Here is an 18,989-nt window from a genome sequence, read left to right as displayed (position 1 = left end):
TAGAAGTTTTTAAGAGATGGCCTTTGAATTTAGTGTGAAGACTAGATTGTAGTGATTGTAGAGGGGCCAGAGGGAGAGCAGGGCGACCACTTAGGAGACTCGTGTAGAACTGGAGGTGACAAGTGGCTTAGATTTGGTGTTATCATTCACGTGGAGAGATGGAAAGACATTGATGAATTTGGGACAGTTTGGATGTAAAACAGGAACGCTCTTACAGGGTAGAGGGTGAGGAAGGAGAGAACTCATTGGTGACTCCTTGGCATGTGGTTTGTGCAAATCACACTTGCTTAATACCCCAGATTTTATTGACTTAAATTGGTAAAACTAAGTCTTTTGGAACTCAAGTCCTACAATAACGAGAGCTAAATTAGTGTCATTTGGTATTACCTTATACAGTGGCTCTCAACCAGGAGGGATTTTGCTCCTCCAGGGGGCGTTTGGCAATGTTTGGAGACAGCTTTGGTTGTCACAGTTGAGTTATAAGGGAGTTGTGCTGCTGGCTAGTTGGGAGAGGCCAGGGTGCTGCTAAATATCTTATAATGCATAGGGCGGCCCCCCTGCAAAAAGAGTTGTCTGGTATAAAATGTCAGTAGGGCTGAGACAGAGAGACTGATCTAACAGATGAAGGTTTGGTCTGATGGGAGATTTTGATTCCAGTGAAGTGGAAAATATATCAGGAATAAGACCTTTAATCAGTTTTTCCTCTCTCTTTTGGTTCTGTTAGCTCCTCAGAAGTAATCTAAAGGAAATCAGTATTTTTGGGGGGCATATTTTGTAACCTCTGTAGTGAAATGGTTAGACTTTCTGCATTGTAGTCATTGATTTTTCTAGGCCTCAGTGGAACTGTACTAGGAAAACCAAAAGACTTAGGATCCATTATTTAGAGCCCATGATAAGTAAATGATCCACACTGACAAATCATCCATAATCTTTTGAAGTTTGAGACAACACTCTTAGCAAATAACTCAAAGGTTAGAAGAATAAAGTTCTAACAGAGTTCTTAATGGAGGAAGATGATAGTATTTTCTTATCTGTTGGGTCTTGTGAGAGATTCAGACATCTTATCAGTGTTTACTCGTCAGTGAGAAAAAAAGGTGAAAAATTAAAAGTCACTTTTTTCTTCATTCTTATATATATATATAAAATCCCATACAAGTTTTTCTTTTTTCCACAACCACCCCATTCTCCACTTTATCTCTTCTACAAAACTACAAAATTCCTATAACTGTCCTCTTTCCAAGAGAATAGAGCAGCAAACTGACAAGAAATTTCACCTTCATGCTGACTGACCCTTGACTGGGCCATTAGGAGAGCCAGGGAGCAAATGCCAAAAGACTCCTGAAGTTGGGTCCCCTCATGCTGAACATGAAGGTGATAAGGCAGCCTGGTGACCCAGGAGTGGTCAAGGAGAGGCTCAGAAAGTGTACATTGGGGCAGGCTCTCCTCGATTCAGCAGTAGACAGCCTTGGGCCCTCTCTGAAGTGAGAGGCCAAGGTGAGTCTTCTCTGTCCTTCCTTCAGTGAAATCAGCAGTGGACTTCACCTCACTGAGACCGTTCCTTTAAGAAGACCCATCACGTTGCTTGGCTGCTTCACTTGTTTACAATCCCAGAATAGTGTGGCTCAAAATACTGGGGCTTGACTTTGGTTTTTTTTTTAATTGGCTAAAAGAGACATTATTCTAGTGGGATTCAGGAATGGAAAATAGTAGAGGATGTTTTTATACTGTATGGGAATCCTTGACCACAAACTGGCTGTGCGGCTCTGCGCCAATTATTCCTGTGCTCCTTCTGTCTTAGACTCATCTGCTGATGACCCCTCGGCCCTCTCCTCTGCTTCCTGGTCTAGGGTACCTTGCTGGGGCTTGCTCTTTCTAGGCCCTCTGTTTCAGAAAAGCTGGCAGAAACCCCTCAGGACTGAACTCTGGTCAATAGGTCATGAGCCAGGGGGAATTGTAATTTTCTGAATTATGGAACTTCCCCATTTTTCTCCTCAAATGGCCAAACTCTTATAATGTAAGACCTAATTTTGGTGCTGTGGCTGGTTAGCCCTTTGGCTAGTTTGAGTCAGAACATGAATTATTTACTGTTGCTTCTTAGGTGCCATATAAAAAAATGTAACCAAAAAACATAGATCTGTTTAGAAGCTGTCTGTCAAAATAATAAGCAATAATTGGATGAGTAACAGAGATTGCCTCCCCCATTGCTGCCTTTTACTCATAGAAACCCAAGTAAAAGCCCCTTTTGTTTAGTAATAGTAGTAGGGAGAGGGCATTGTACATGATTACTGGGAAATGCAGGGTTGAGGATGACTCAGACAAGCAGAAAGATGAAAGAGGTCCTATTGTGGGCCTTTGGTTTCTGCTCAGCATCCTCTGAGCTTTCTCAGCCTTGGGCTCATTCAGTTATAACAGGCTCCTGGCATTTAACCTGGGAGGCTATTTTGTTTGGTACAGGGCTGTTTAAAATTTGACCCATATAAGCCACCGTGAGTCAGCTTTTCAGGGAACCTATCTTTATTTCAAGTTACCTCCAGTTTGTGTGATTCTATTTTTTCTGGTCTGTCACCTCCTTGAAGTGATTGATTTTCTGGAATTGGGCAAACATTTGGCTTTTTGAGCAGGGGGAAATAGAACAGGCAGATTTCTTACTAAGTTGACCTTATGTGTATATGTACACTTATACCTTATATGTATGTTTTCCCTGGCTGTACCACCCTTGAGTTTATCGTGGAGATTGGGGAAGCACTTCTGACAGGTGGCTGAACTTTTCTGGGGAGGCTGAACTTTTCTGGGGAGTCTTGTTTTGGGAGGAGCTCCCATGAGCTCGTTTCTCTCTGAGGTTAGGACTGCTAAATGTATCGATCACATTTGATTGGTGTTGGGAAATCAGAGGAGAGCTAATGGTTGAGACCCTGAAGCAGGGAAAGAAAACAGAGATATCTCCAGGCAAGAAGAATTGGAAGGATGGATGGGAAGGGACTTGGAGGGACTTTTGGAGGCAGGAAGGGTTGGATGCTTCCTTGGAGGATGTTTTGTTCATTCTTTCCAGTGGCTTTTGGCCAGCAGTTGAGGCTCTGTTTGACTGGTTTGTGTGGTCGCCTTGGTGGTGGCTGGAGTTCTTGGGCAGAGAAGTATGTCTACTGGCCTTACATAAGCACCTGACCTCTGGCTTGACTTCTCTGGAGGACCTTCCTGATTTCCTTCTACTTGAGACTGGATTATTGCTGTCTTTCCCAGGGAATTTGACTCTAGATGTTGGAGTGCTTGAAAAGAACTCACAGAGCCTGATTCTGGCATGTGGTCACAGACACCAGGTTTGTTAAGAGACAATGTAATCCCGAACAATTCAGCTGTCATAGAGTATTCTAGAAATTCCTCTACTTTCCAGCCCAATCTCTTCTATTTTGTGACTGTATCATCTACATGGCCAAACTGTTTTCTCCATAATCTCTCATAACCTTGTGTTTCAGAGAGCTCAGTTCACTTCATATGTATCATTCAACAACAGTTATAAACGTTTGTTGAGTGTCAATTATATGCCTTATTAGTTTGAGTAATCTCTCTGAAAAAATGTTTTAAAATGAAAATTCAGAGGCTAAGTGAGTCTGGGGAGGAATGACAGGGGCCTTCATTCCCCGGAAAGCCCAGCTTGCTTTTGTACTTGTCTCCGAGTAGAGGCTGTTTAAAGATGTCTTAATTATTTTTGCACACCCTTTTTGGTCCTGGTGACTATGGGTTTAGTTTGTCATCAGTGGGTCACAGGGTGCGCTATTATTTTTTCCCTGGGTCTCAGTCAGATCTGGATTGTCTGGCAGACAGACAGACAGCCTGCTTGCCTTTCTTTTTCTTCTCCTCTCTTCTCTCTTTTCTTTCCTTCCTTCCTTGTCTCTCTCTCCCCTTCCCTTCCTTCCTCCCTTCTTTTCCCTTCCCTCCTCCTTCTCTCCCCTCCTTCTTTCTTCCCTCTCTCCCTCCCTCTTTCCTTCTCTCCTTTTCCCTTCCTCTGTCCCTCTCTCTCCCTCTCCTCATTCCTTTCATGAATTAAGAAGTTAAATCTGCCACTGCCAGGGGAAAAAAGTTTTTTCTAGAACTAAATATAAATGATTTTAGGCTTATGTACTGTTTTGGATTGTTCATGACATTTCTCTTCCTTTCCTTACCACAGAAAATTGAGTTTGCTACATTTTTTTTAAAAGGATAGACCTAAAAAGGTTTGGCTTTAAAGTGCAGCCTTCCTTGAGCCCCATATTTGAAAGAGCAACCCCTGCCCCCACTTTGTAGTCCTAGTCCCATCTCCTGATTTTGCTTCACACCACTTAGCACCATTTGACATAACATGTACTTTTGGAAATCAACTCTATTGTGGTATAATTTACACATAATATAACATACACATTTTAAGTGTACGGTTCTATGAGTTTTGACATAATGTATTTACATAGTGTAACCACAATCAAGATAGGGAACATTTGCATCCCCCTAAAAAATTCCCTTGTGCCTCTGGGAAGTCAGTCTCCAGCAGTCCCTGATCTGTTCTCTATAACTATAGATTTGACTTTGCTAGAGTTTTATATAAATAGAATCATGCTGTACTGTTTTGTATTTGGCTTCTTTCACTCACCATAATGTTTTTGAGTGTCAGCCATGTTGTTGCATATCTCAGTTCATTTCTTTTTGTTGCTAAATAGTATTCCACTGTGTGGATGTAACACAATTTGTTCATTCACTTGTTGATGGACATTTTGTATACCGTATATTTTAATTGTTTGAATATTGTCTTTCTTCTCCCCATTAGCCCCATGAGGGCGGCAATGTTTTATTGAGGTGTAATTCACATAACATAAAACTAACCATTTTATAGTGAACAGTTCAGTGGTATTTAGTACGTTTACAATGTGCAACCACCACCTCTATCTACTAATAAAACGTTTTCGTCACCCCCAAACAAAACCCTGTACCTGTTAAGCAGTCCTTTCCAGAGGGCAGTGATTTTTTTTTTTTTTTTGTCTCTTTTGGACAACTTTTATTATTTTCCAATTATAAAATAACATAGACTCAGCATTTTAAAATACAGAACTATAGAAAAGTATAAAATTTCATCTTAATTTTACAATAAAAGAAAGCCACTAATATCTTAATCCTTTTTAATGTTGCATTTACTTTTTAATTTTTAAAGTTTTATTTATTTATTTTTCTCCCCAAAGCCCCAGGGCATGGTTATATATCCCAGTTGTAACTCCTTCTAGTTCTTCTGCGTGAGCTGCCGCCTCAGCATGGCAACTGACACACTGGTGATGTGGTTCTGCGACCAGGAAATGAACCTGGGCTGCCAAAGCAGTGAGAGCGCTGAACTTTCAACCACTAGACCATCAGGGCTGGCTCTACTTTTTCTTTTTTTTTTTTATTGTGGTAACATTGGTTCATAACATTATATAAATTTCAGGTATACATCATTACATTTCGATTTCTGTGTAGATTATATCCTGTTCACCACCCAAAGACTAATTACAATCTATCACCATACACATGTGCCTAGTTACCCCTTTTGCCCTCCTCCCTCCCCCAGGCTCTACTTTTTTAAAAACAGCTATATTGAGGTATAATTCATGTACCATACAATTCACCCTTTTAAAGTGTACAATTCAATGGCTTTTAGTATATTCACAGATATGTACAACCATCACCAGTCAATTTTAGAGCATTTCATTGGGTAGAGATTTTTGCCTCTTATTTCATCAGCATCTAGAAAAGTGTTTGGCACCTAGTAGGTACTCAAATAATATTTGTTGAATGAATGAAATGTGCTAATGAGAATAAATCAGTTGAATCATTAATTCATCATTTAATGAGTGCCTACTATGTGCTGACAACTGAAGAAGATAGAAAGAGGCACTAAGACTCTGAGCTTGTGCTTGGGGAGAGGATAGTCTAGTGGTAACAGAAGACAAATACATAGAAAAAAGGTGGATGGTGTGAGAGCAGTATAGAGAGGATTATGGAAATTCAGAAGAGGGTGATATTGCTGGAAGGGTTACTATTGTTATTGACTTTAAATAGTTATATGTTATATTGTTACTTCACCCGGCTCCACTCTCACATTCCTTATAGAAAAGAAACCAGGCCCCTTTCATTCTCTACCTCATACGCCAAAGATCTCCTTCTAAGGCTGTATCATTTATTAAGATTGTAAGTATGAACTGTGAGAAGAGCATTTTAGTGAGTCTCTGGTGTAGTAATAATTCTTGGAATCATGTCACATCGTTCTTTTGAAGAATGAGTGCTTTCTTATGCATAATATATGTATTAGGCAATCTTCTAACAGCTTTTTTTTTTAATTGAAAAGATACATTCTTTTAAGGAGGGAGTGGTAAGTATTGAGTAAGTATCTTCTTTGTCTCATTTTCCCTAATTCTTTAATGAGGCATTTACTGGAAACCTTTCCTCAGGAGGGTTTTTACTTGGGAAAATGGAATGAAATTCTGTGGTGGTGGTGATAGCCGTGGCCTAGAGGCAAACCAGGGCCACTAGAGCAGTAATGTCAGTCAGCACTTCTCTGGCATTTACCGGATGCCTCTATTGCGCTGAGGGCCTGATGTGCGTGATCTCATGTGATCCTCACAGCAACCCTATGAAGTATTTTACGTTGTTGTCCTCATTTTACAGGTGGGAAGACTGAGGTCCAGAGAAGTTAAGTAACTTCTTTAAGATTGTTCTACAGTCAGTGAGTGGTAGAAGCAAGTTGGTTGAACCCTTAATGATACTGCTACACTGTTCCGTTCCTCAGAGAGAATGTAGCACCTAGGCACTCTGTGCTGTGTTCATTCATTTACCTACAGTATGTGTTGATTTCCTGTTATGTGTCAGGCCCTGTGCTAGGGCTGCTGTGATGAACACCACACCAGACCCGTTGCCAGCGTGGAGTACATTCTGGTTGGGAAGCTCGGAACCAGGAAGAATGGGAAAATGTTACCAGAGATGGTGGGGTGAGAATGGAGACTTTGCGCCAGGGAAGTGTTGAGTAAATTGTCCCTGGTGTGATCCAGGTAGAGGTGGACTTAAACCTGGCTCTCTTGTCCTCTGTTGGTGCTTTTACTGCTAAGTCCTAGAGCTTTTACCAGACCTTGTGTCTGTTTTTATAGCTGGCCAAATATAGGTGTGCCATGCCATTTAAAAGAGGGGCTGCATCTCCCCTCTGGAAGCTCCTTGGAAGAGTCCTTTAAGGATGACGTGGGTCTTGAGGATGACTTGTTATTTCAGTCTGTCTTCCGAATTCAACTTTGCTTTGGAAAGCTTTCTATTCAGATATAAATGGAGAACTGAACTGAGTGAGTTGGGTATGGTCAAAAAACCTGAGAATGGAGCTAAAAATGACTCTTTTTAAAGGATTCGTTCTGTGGCCCTTCTCTACATAGAAACATTCTCTTGCCTGCTGGAGTGGGAGGGGAGCTGCCGGCAGTGTCTGTGAGGCCTTGTGTCAGAAGCACCATGCGTAGTGTAAGACATGGGAGGAGGATTCCTGACCTCTCGAGTCATGGAACACTCTGGGGACACTGGAGTGGAAGAAAGTGATCTTTGCCCTTACAAATGCGCTCAGTGTGTTTGTGAAGCCAATCTTGTGACTTCAGTGGTCTTAAGAAAACATTTGATTGAGAAATGATTGTGTTTTTACATGAAACTCTGTCAACATATACGTGGATAAACGCATAGATATACACTCCTTTTAAGGTAGAATGAAAGGAAATTTTCTCAGCTTGCCGGGTTGGGGAAACAGGTTTAATAGAACTTTCTAGCAGTAGGGGTATCCTATTGGAATGGAACCTGTTTATCATTTGGGCTTTAAAAATAGACTGACGACTGAACTGTTTGACGTAGTTTAAGTAAAATCCTGTCTGAAAATTAGGCCATGGACTTAAATCGTAGCCTGGAGTTCTTTTCACTGTGATAAAAGTGGCTCTGATCTTTCAAGGAAGAGTTTTCTCACCTTCCACATCTCCTTTCCTTCCCCTAGAAGAAGGAAAATGTTACTTACGTTCTGTACCTGTGCTGGTCGAACATCATCAGGTCAGTGCTAGACACCAGATGAAGCTCGATACTGTCGGGATTACATGAAGTAGTCAAGTTCTAGTTTCCTTTTGGGATAGTGGTCCCAGTTCTGATAAAGAGTGAGAATCTTGTTTGGTTTCTTTGGGTTCTTTCTCTTTCTCTGAACTCAGCCAAAAATGGGATGAAAGCAAAATAAAACAGACCAACAAATAAAAGTAATTAACAGGAACTTAACTTTGGGAATAACGATTGACTTAGGCTGGCTTGAGAATCTCAATGGAGAGGTATGAAATAATCTTGGTTGGCTCAGGGGTGGGATGTATTATAAGCACTAGGTCGTGACTGGGAGCAAGCAAGCTTCCCTTAGCTCTTTCTGTTACTTCGGGGAAGGAGCTGAGTTTTGCCCTCAGTCGCAGGGAGAGAACAGCTTTATAACACTTAGAGGACCGTATTACTGTAGTTGGTATAAGTTGGATCCTTTTCATCCAGAGAGGCCAGAACTGAAAGGACCTTGATGCTAGCTACTTTCCTTGGGAGTGTTTGCTGGTGCCTTTGGGGTTTAACTTCTAGAGTCTCAGACTGTCGTCTGTTAAACTTCCCTCCTTCCAAGGCTCTGCACTTCAGTTCCATCCCATCTCTTGCTTTTCCCTTCCCAGGCCTCCTCAGGACAATTCCCACGTGGTCATTCTTCCTGGAATGAGTCTCTGAGGGCTAAGAAGGAATTTCTTGAGGGAGATGGTCATCATTGTCATTGCCTGCTTGGGTCAGGGGTTGACTGCTGGACATTTCTCACTGCCATAAACTACTCTGAATTCTAGATTAGAACAATGGAGATCACTGAGTCCTGTTAAATTTCATTTTAGAAACTCTACTTGCAACTCTATGCAAAGTGAAAAGCTTTGTGGGTGAGAAAGAGAGAGGTGTACTGTTTGATTTCTTAAAGACTGATCTGATATTAGACGATCAGATTAGAGTCAGCTATAAAGCCAGCATTAATAATAACATGTTGGAGTTTTGGGGGGTTTTTTTGGTGAGGAAGATTGTCCCTGAGCTAACATGTGTGCCAGTCTTCCTCTATTTTGCATATGGGACACTGCCACAATATGGCTTGATGAGAGTGCGTATGTCTGTACCTGGGATCTGAACCCATGAATCCCGGGCCACCAAAGCAGAGCTCGTGAACTCAACCACTGTGCCACCAGGCCGGCCCCATGTTGTTTTGGTTAGAGGGAGAGGGAAGGAGTTATCAGAAGCTAGCAGTGAGAGCTTTCATTTTTAGGTAGAATCAGATTAGATCTCACCAGATTGCTGATCCAGTCCCTGAATTTTGAGCAACAAGCAGGTGCAAGTTTATCTACTCCTGCTGTGCACCTGGATGTTTTCCCAGTGGGGAAACTGTGTGCCAGGCATTGTGCTATGGCCCTTTCCATGCTTTATCTCATTTAGTCCTCTCAGTATCCCTGGGGGTTGTAGAATCTGTTATTATCTTGTTTCCCTGAGGCTTTAATAGTTAAGTAACTTTTCCAAGGCCACATAGTGGCAAAGCCATGAGTGGAATTTCGGTGTTTCTGACTTGTCTGAGGTCCAAGAGATGTTCTAGCAAGCCTTGGGGATGGAAGGTGGAAGTTAGGGAGGGCTGGCTTTGGTGTCGCTCCTGCTTTTCTGTTGCCTCAGGGCCAAGGACCATTTCATAAATGTTCTGGAGTTGGGTGGGGTGGCCACTTGGCAGGGCTCAGAGTCAGGTAGCTTGTTTCATTCCAGGAACGGAGCAAAGTGGCATCGTTGATTGCAAACAGGCAGAACAAGTAGAGCAGGAGCCTTGTTCCCTTCTGGTCCCTTCCTTCCGTCGTCAAAAGGAATCTTATCTTTTCTTTACCTTTTCCTCCCCTGACTGAAAACCAGTCTTGCTACTGCATAAGCCTAGGCTGTTCTCTCCTTTCTGGCTCAGGGGAAAATGCCCAGAGGTTAAGGATGACTTGAGTAGTCTAACAGGAAGCAAAATAGTGTGAAAGACAGAAGAAGGAAAAATGAAGCATGGTTCACTTTGCCAGGCATTTTCTTATTTATCTGTTTATTTAATTAGCGACCACTGCCTAGTCAGGGGAGGCCAGGATGGTTATATCGTCATTTTACACGTGAAAAAACATAGTCAGTACATGTTTTATGATTGTCCAGGGCTCGTCAGTAGAAAAACCAACCTAGGGCTTTGAGCTCCTCCTCCCAGAATTCTTTGCAGTGGCCTCAGATGCGTATGCCCAACACATGAACGTGTGTGTTTAACATACCCCAGGTCACCAGGTGCCAAAACGATATCCCCACATGCTAACAGGGAGCGTTTTATTTTCATCTCAAACAAGTTGTTTATATATATTATGTACATCATTTGGTGGGCACTTAATCAATATGAGTCCTGAGACATTTAATTGTGCTTGCTGTTACATATCCTGGATAGCAGTTGTTTTGTGGGCTAACGGATTCATGACAGAGTAGATTTCCAGGGGAGAAAATCTCCAGGCCTCATCTTCCTCCTGAGGACTGTTTGAGAAGGTGGATGGCTCTTGCAGCCGGCTACTCTTGACCTTATCTGACTCCTTGCTGGTAGAGGTTTATGGAGCTTTTGTTTTGTTCCTCTTGTTGGCCACCTGAGCAGCTTGGAACCAGGCTGAGTGACACTGGTCCAAAATGGGCTGTTCTCTGTAACTCCTTGTTCCCTCTTGGTTATCTGGGAGATCAGTGAGCCCATCACCGTTTATTGAATGCTGCTGTGTGTTAAGCACTGTGGAAAATACAGGGTGGAGAAAAGTGATTAAAGTACCCAGCAAAGTGCTTGGCATTCATTCCTTCATTTATTCATTAACTAGATATTGAGTGCCTCCTCTGTGCCAGGTTGTGTCCCAACTGCTAGGGATGTAAAGATAAGATAGACAGTCCTGCCCTCATGGATCTGGTGGAGGGCACTGTCATGGTACTGGGCATTCAGAAAATTGTTAGTGTTATCATCAACATTAGGGCTCTTAATAATGTAACAGTAATGATGTCATTAACAGAATAACGAGTGGTTTACCATCTTGATGAGGTTGTGGGAAATGAGGGCCTATCATATTATCGCAGCCAGTGGTCTGTGTACATTTCTCTAACTGCTTTTTATCAACCAGCACTCTTGAGAAGGAGGAAGGTGTTTTTTCTCTCGTGGCTGGAGGATACTTGGTGTGAAGGCTCATCAGTTGTTTAGCTGCAGCAGCGCATTGCCTGTTTGGATTGGGAGCTCTGACCCTGGGGTTCTGTATTCTGAGAGTAGGGGCCCTGAGCATCTTTCTGGAGCTCCAGTCTGGGATCTCACTGGCACCAGGTCTCTTCCTTCCTGGCCTGACTTTCTATAGGGACTGCAGTGTTCTTTAAATTATAAACAGAGGAATTAGTTTGACCAAGAAGTTTCTCTTTTTAAATAGCCTAATTGAGATGTAATTCACATCCCATGTATGTCAGTCCATTAAAGTATACAATTCATTGTTTTTAGTATAGTCATAAAGTTGTACAACCCTTACACTATCTAATTCCAGAACATTTCATCACCCCAAATAGAAACCCTATACCCATTAGCAGTCACTCCCTATTCTCTTCTTCCCTCAACCTCTGGCAACCACTAATATACTTTCTGTCTCTATGCATTTGCCTGTTGCGGACATTTCATATAAATGGAATCATGCAATGTGTAGCATTTTGTGTCTGGTTTCTTTAACTTAGCAGAATGTTTTCAAGGTTCAAACATGTAGCATTTATCAGTACTTCATTCCTTTTTATGGTTGAATAATATTCCATTGTTTGGCTATACCACATTTTGTTTATCCATTCATCAGTTGGTGGACATGTAGGTTGTTTCCACTTTTTGGCTACTATGAGTAATGTTGCTGTATACATTCATGTTTAGGTTTTGTGTGGACATATGTTTTCAGTTCTCTATATCTAGGAGTGGAATTGCTGAGACATATGGTAACTCTATAACTTTTTTTGTTTATTTTTTTTTGTTTTTTGCAGGGGAAGATTTGCTCTATGCTAACATCTGTTGCCAATCTTCCTCCTTTTTCCTTCTTTTTCCCCCTCAAAGCCTTGGTACATCATTGTGTATGGTTGTAAGCTCTTCTGGTTCTTTTATTTGAGCCACCACCAAATCATGGCTACTGAGAGACGAGTAATGTGGTTCCACACCTGAGAACGGAACCTGGGATGCTGAAGCGGAGTGCCCTAAACTTTATCCACTAGGTCATCAGGGCTGGCTCTATGTTTAACTTTTTGAGAAACTGCCACACTGTATCCAAGGTGGCTGTGTCATTTTATAATCCCACCAGCAATGTGTGAGTATTGCAATTTCTCCACATCCTCACCAACAGTTGTTATCTTTTTGATCATAGCCCTCCTGGCAGGTGTGAGGTTGTATCTCATTGTGTTTTTTTCTTTCTTTTTTTTCCTTTTTTTTCTTTTTGGTGAGAAAGATTGGCCCTGAGCTAACATCTGTTGCTAATCTTCCTCTTTTTTTCTCTCTCCCCAAAGCCCCAGTACATAGTCGTATATTCTAGTTGTAAGTCCTTCTAGTTCTGCTATGTGGGACGCTGCCTCAGCATGGCTTGATGAGTGGTGCCAGGTCTATGCCCAGGATCCAAACCAGTGAACCCTGGGCTCCCGAAGCAGAGCGCATGAACTTAACCACTCAGCCATTGGGGCTGGCCCCTCATTGTGGTTTTGGTTTGCATTTCCCTAATAACTAATGATGTTGAGTATCTTTTTTTTTTTTTGAGGAAGATTAGCCCTGATCTAACTGCTGTCAATCCTCCTCTTTTTGCTGAGGAAGACTGGCCCTGACCTAACATCCATGCCCATCTTCCTCTACTTTATATGTGGGACGCCTACCACAGTGTGGCATGCCAAGCAGCGCCATGTCCGCACCTGGGATCCGAACCGGCAAACCCCGGGCCACCAAAGTGGAACGTGCGCAGTTGACCGCTGTGCCACCAGGCCAACCCCCGATGTTGAGTATCTTTTATCAGATGATTTACAAATATTTTCTCCCATTCCTTGGGTTGTCTTTTCACTGTCTTGATGGTGTCCTTTGCAGAATAAAAGTTTTTAATTTTGATGGTCTGTTTTATCTCTTATTCCTTTTGTTGATTGCTTTTGGTGTCCTATCTAAGAAACCATTGCCTAATCCCAAGTGACAAAGATTTCCCCTATGTCTTTTTCTAAGAGTTTTATAGTTTTAGCTCTTTCATGATCACTAAGTTCTTATACTGGCTGAGGCTTTGAAAGTTCCTAGTAACTGTTTTATAAGGGTAAGAGCTGGGTGGGAGGCTGTTATCCTGGGGCTTCTTTTCCTTGCTGTCTTCACAAGTCATTAGAGGACCTTGATCCTGGGAGCACTTGTTTTTCTTGCAGGTAAACCTAGCTATTTTGCAGTCTCTATATTTCATTATCTTTTTTTTTTTTTGAAAGGTAACGAATGAAGAGGACTTCATTAGGAAATTGGACTGCAAACCTGATCAGCATCTGAAGGTGGTTTCCATTTTCGGAAATACTGGTGATGGCAAGTCTCATACCCTCAACCACACTTTCTTTTATGGGCGTGAAGTCTTCAAGACCTCCCCTGCCCAGGAGTCCTGCACTGTGGGCGTGTGGGCAGCGTATGACCCAGTCCACAAAGTGGCAGTGATAGACACGGAAGGGCTTTTGGGGGCTACAGTGAATCTAAGCCAGAGAACACGGCTGCTGCTTAAGGTCCTGGCCATCTCAGATCTCGTCATTTATCGAACTCACGCAGACAGGCTGCATAATGACCTCTTCAAGTTCCTTGGGGACGCCTCAGAAGCTTATCTGAAGCATTTCACCAAGGAGCTCAAGGCTACCACTGCCCGCTGTGGCCTGGATGTCCCCTTGTCCACCCTGGGCCCCGCCGTTATCATTTTCCATGAGACTGTGCACACTCAGCTGTTAGGCTCTGGTGAGTAGACAGGGTCCTGTGTCACAGATTGACCTTTCTGGGTACAAAGAGGCAGCCATTGGGCTGCAGTAACTTGATGGTGGTGGATTGCCCAGAAGGATCTCTGCCTGGGCAAGACATAAGAAACTGTTTGAAGAAAGATGGAGTGATCAACCATGGAAAATCGGCTTATGGTCATGATGAGGATTGAGAATTGCCAGTTAGCTTTGGCAGTATAGAGGTCCTTGGCGTCTTGGATAAGACCTGTTTCCTAGGCATGGTGGGCATGAAAGCCTGATCAGAGTGGGATCAAGAGAGAATAGGAGGACAAGAATTAAGGTAGTGAATATATTCAACTCTTTCAAAGAATTCTATCAAGGCAAGCAGACAAATGAAATGATAGCTGGAGGCTGATGTGGGATTTCAAGTTTTCCCTTATTTAAATTTAAGATGTGAATTATTGCAGATATATGTGGACTGATGGGAATGATTCACTAGAAAGGGAACAATGCAGATGTAAGAGAGGGAGCAGGAACAGTTGGAGTGATGCACAAGTGGACAGGTTGGCCTTAGTTAGGGGCATGGACAGTTCCCCCGTAACAACAGGAGAGCAGGTAGAGTATATGGGCATGGTTGCAGGTAAGTAGGTAGATGTGGTGTGTGTGTAAGTTGTTTTATTGTTTCTGTCATCTTAGAGAAATAGGAAGCAAGATCATCAGCTGAGTGGGAGGATGAGGGAGCTGGTGCAATGCCAGTAATTGGATGCAGGTGGGGACAGTAGTGTTGGCCCCTAAAATAGTTACATCATTTACCTGTTCAGTCAGTCAACAAAGTTTGTTAAGTGCACAATGTTGAGTGCTGAGCACTGGGTCACCAAGCTGACGAAATCCATTCCCACCCTTGAATTGCTCACAGTCTAGTTGGGGAGACCATGTGTGTTCTGTTCTGTAGTGGTTGTAGGTACTGGAGCTGTGGGAGTGCAGAAGAGGGACACTTTACACCTCCTAACGGGATCTAGGAAAGAGGAGGTAACATTTGAACTCCAGAGACTTGGCTCTATAGGGGAGGGGAGGAAGGATGCTCTAGGAAGAGCAGATGCTGGTGGTTCAAAGGCGCAAGTTCTGTCCAGGGAACTGCAAGTCGTTCTGCAGTAGCTTCCTAAATCCCATTCCAGCCCCCTCCAGTGCATTCTCCACGCAGTGTCCAGAGTAATCTTTTAAAAGCTTAATTTGTAATTTAGATCATGTCATACTCTTGCTTACAACCTATCAGTGGCTTTCTACTACATCAAAATCAAATCCAAACTCCTACTTATGGTGTCCTCACCCTAACTCTTGCCTGTGTCTCCGAACTCCTCTAGTTATCCCTTTCATCCCCTCTCCCTTCCCTGTGTGTGTGTGTGCACACGCCCTCCACTAGCCATCCCAGCCTGGTCTCTGTTCCCACCTTTGCATCTCTGTTCCCATCTTTGCATGGAATGCTCTTCCCCCAGTGGTTAGCCATGCATTTTTAACATTCAACTCAACTCTCACCCCCTTTGTAAAGCGGTCCTTTCTGCACCATAGTGCCTACCTCCTCATGACATCATCTGTTCATTTGCATCAGGGCACCTATCACTATCTGAAACCATCCTGTACGTTTGCTTACTTGTTTTTGGTCTTTTTCCATTAGAATGGAAACTACTTGAAGGCAGGAACCTTGCTATATCTAAAGAGCCTGGATGAGCACTGACACACAGTAGGCTCTCATAAGATGTTTGCTGAATTAATAAAGATGACACACAGTAGGCTCTCATCAGATGTTTGCTGAATTAATAAACAAAGAGCCTCAGTGTGTCTGAAGCATAGGTTGTGCAGGAGGGAATGGTGGAGACACTCAGGGTTGAGATCATGTATGGCCTTGACTTAGTTCTCAGGTATGACAGGAGCCTGAAGGATTTTAAGCAAGGAGTTATATGATCTGGTCTATATTTTCAAAAGATCCCCCAGCAGCCTGTTGCAGGATAAACTAGAGAGGTGTGCCTGGAAGCAGGGAGACCAGCCAGGAGGTTAGCTCGGTACTAGATGAGAAATGATGGGGGCCGAGCCAGAGCAGTGGCAGTAGGAGGGAAGTGGACAGACTGGGGTCATATTAAGGAGTTAGAATCTGAAGGCCCTGGGTCTAATGGGAAGATGAGAAATATAAACGTTCCAGAATGGAAGAAGAGTTTCTTTAGCAGGTGAATCTCCGGTAAGGAGAGAAGGTTGGAAATGCCGGCGTTAGGATGCCTCCCATGATGAGCAGTTTTATGCCACTTTGGATCTTTACAACTTGGGTAAGGGAAAGTTTAATTTCCAGTTCAGGATTTTGAAATAACCAGCCCTTCAAAAGTAACTTTTTTGCTTTGTGCCATGCACTATGCTAGATTTTTAAAAAAATAAATGCTAATTTACTGTATCTTTGTTATTCAGCCCAGTCAGTAGCAGCCCCAATGTACAGATGAAGGAACTGAACTCAGAGAGCTTAAGTTATGTAACCAAAGAGGTTCCAGCTAGTAAGTTGCAAAATTGGGATTCAAAGCAAGGTCCTCTGACTCCTAAATCCAGAGCAGTTTCTGGAATACCATTGCTGCTTCTTGAAACCTTAAGATGGAACCAAGGCAGCCAGAGTTTATGTAGAGTAGAAGAAGAGGTGCCAGAACTGGGGGCAAATTGATAATTAGATTTTTCTCTGTCTCATAGACTTTCTGATTTTGTTTGATCCTGTTCCTTTTCTGGATAGAGGATTTCTAGGTGGAATTAGTAGGGAAATGAATTACCTCTGTTTGACAGGTGAGCAGAATCAAGCTTCCATGATAATTTGGGAGCCAGTGATTCAGGGACAAGCCTGTCCAGGGACAAGCTGTGAGATGATGTGGGGAGGAAGCGAAGGTAGTCAGGCTGTGCTCCTGGGTGGCTTTGGGAGAAATCAGCCACTGATGGGCTGCCCTGGGATACTGCCTGTTTCTTCTTTCAAAAGCTACTGACACAGGGAAAGTTCAGGAGGAGATGGGGTTAGGGATTAACTGCAGAATGTTGACTATTTCTCTTGATGACTCTAGCTTTAAATTTGCACTAACGCCATATCTCCAGTATTAATTGGAGTGATTTTGTTGTTGTTAAAATATTAAAGGAATTTAAATTAAAAAGTCCTTCCAACTTTTACCTCCAAAGTATTTATTGAATCCATTTGTATTACCATTCCCCAAATTTCTGGATAAAAGTTGCTGAAACTATGGGGGAATACTGTCATACATTGGCAGTTTGTCTGCAGCTTCACCAGCACAAGACCAGCATTTTCAAGGTAGCTATTTATTCTAAATGGTCATTAGTAGGTGTATGATTAAATATGTCCATAGGATGGAAGACTATGTAGCTATTAAAAAGAATAAGGAACTTCTGAGAACGTATCATGACAAGGACAGACACGTACAGTATGTTATTAAGTGATAAAAGCAAGTTGCATGTATGTGTTGGTAAGTGTGTAGGGGAAAAAAATCCTGAAAGGGCAAATATTGAACTGTAGTTACCTTTGGGGACTAGGAGGGAGCAGAGGACATACATTTCTTTCCTTTTATGTTTTGACATAAATTGGATTTTTTACAATGAGCGGATTAAAAAAAAAAGACTTCCTTGAAATATAATGTACATGCAGAAAAGTGCACATCATATCAAAAGTGGATAACATGATGAATTTTCACAACCTGAATGTACCTATGCAGCCAGTCCCAGATCGTGACACACCAGCACCCACTTCACAGAAGCCGTGCTCGTGCTCCCTTCTAGGGAAGGGTAACCTGAGTTCTAACGGCATAGATTAGTTCTGCCTGTTTATGTACTTTATATATGTGGAGTCAGACTCTGTATTACTTTTATGATGAAAGACAGGAAACTTTTTTTTTTTAAAAAAGGTCACTCCCTGTTCACGTACCTGTTTCTGCTTGTCCAGATCACCCCTCAGAGGTGCCAGAGAAGCTTATCCAGGACCGGTTCCGGAAGCTGGGCCGCTTCCCTGAAGCCTTCAGTTCCATTCACTACAAGGGCACGAGGACTTACAACCCTCCCACGGACTTCTCTGGGCTGCGGCGTGCTCTGGAGCAGCAACTCGAGAACAACACTACCCGATCTCCCCGGCACCCCGGGGTCATCTTCAAAGCCCTGAAGGTCAGTTGGCTCCTGCCCCGAGTGCCTCTCTTTGGGGGACCAGTAGGTGGTGAGAACACGCAGTTCTCCAGCTTTTCTTGGTGCTGGTGATTGGAAACCGGGTCTGGAAAGAGAGGTTATAAGAAAGAGAAGTGCGTGAGTGGAGTTTGCACCTGTCGAATGATCTTGTCTTGCTAGGAACACAAGTACAGAGGAATCTTGGGTGATGGTTAAACAGTGACAGGTCCTTGTCGCAGAGAAAAGGTAGGCTTTTAGGCGATATGACAAAGCGTTCATTTCCGGGTGGTGTGGCCGCCCAGGTGAGTTGCCCTCATGTGGAGGCTCAGTTATCTGGACAGCCTTTGCTTGCCTTTTTATAGACTCACCACCCCGCCCTCCCTTTTTCTTTTTAACCTAAATTAATTTATTCCAGAAGGAAACTTTTTTTTGTTATCACTAAAAATGGAAAACTAGTATCACAAGTAGAAATTTACCAAGACAAAAAACAAAAACAGACACATGATAACAGTAATTACTGTTACGTACCGAAGTTCAAAGGACTATATATAGATTAGTTCATTTAATCCTACACCAACTCCATGAGTTAAGTACTATTACCATCCTCATTTTGCAGAGGAAACTGCGGCACAGAGAGATGAAGTAATTGGTTACACGCAGATACTAAGTGGCAGCAGGCATAAACTGTGGCTCTTTTACTGCAGAGCTTCTCATAAGCATGAAGACTCTCCTGCCTCTCAACAGATAAAATACATTATATACTTGTTAGAGACTGTTGCTTATGGAAGGTTCTGAGACTTTAG

At 42.7% G+C, this 18,989-nt stretch overlaps 1 protein-coding gene across 1 annotated transcript in view; it reads left to right on the top strand.

The window, feature by feature from the left end:
• Nucleotides 1-18,989, top strand: part of ZFYVE1 (zinc finger FYVE-type containing 1) — a 46,496-nt gene that overhangs the window by 7,401 nt on the left and 20,106 nt on the right. The window contains exons 3-4 of the mRNA XM_046647648.1: nucleotides 13,525-14,029; nucleotides 17,975-18,189. Of these exons, the coding sequence (XP_046503604.1) occupies nucleotides 13,525-14,029; nucleotides 17,975-18,189 (720 nt within the window). The remainder of the gene's footprint in view (nucleotides 1-13,524; nucleotides 14,030-17,974; nucleotides 18,190-18,989) is intronic.

The sequence above is a fragment of the Equus quagga genome, chromosome 20 (genome assembly GCF_021613505.1).
Source record: "Equus quagga isolate Etosha38 chromosome 20, UCLA_HA_Equagga_1.0, whole genome shotgun sequence".
NCBI lineage: Eukaryota > Metazoa > Chordata > Mammalia > Perissodactyla > Equidae > Equus > Equus quagga.
This window is presented reverse-complemented; position numbering and strand designations above follow the sequence as displayed.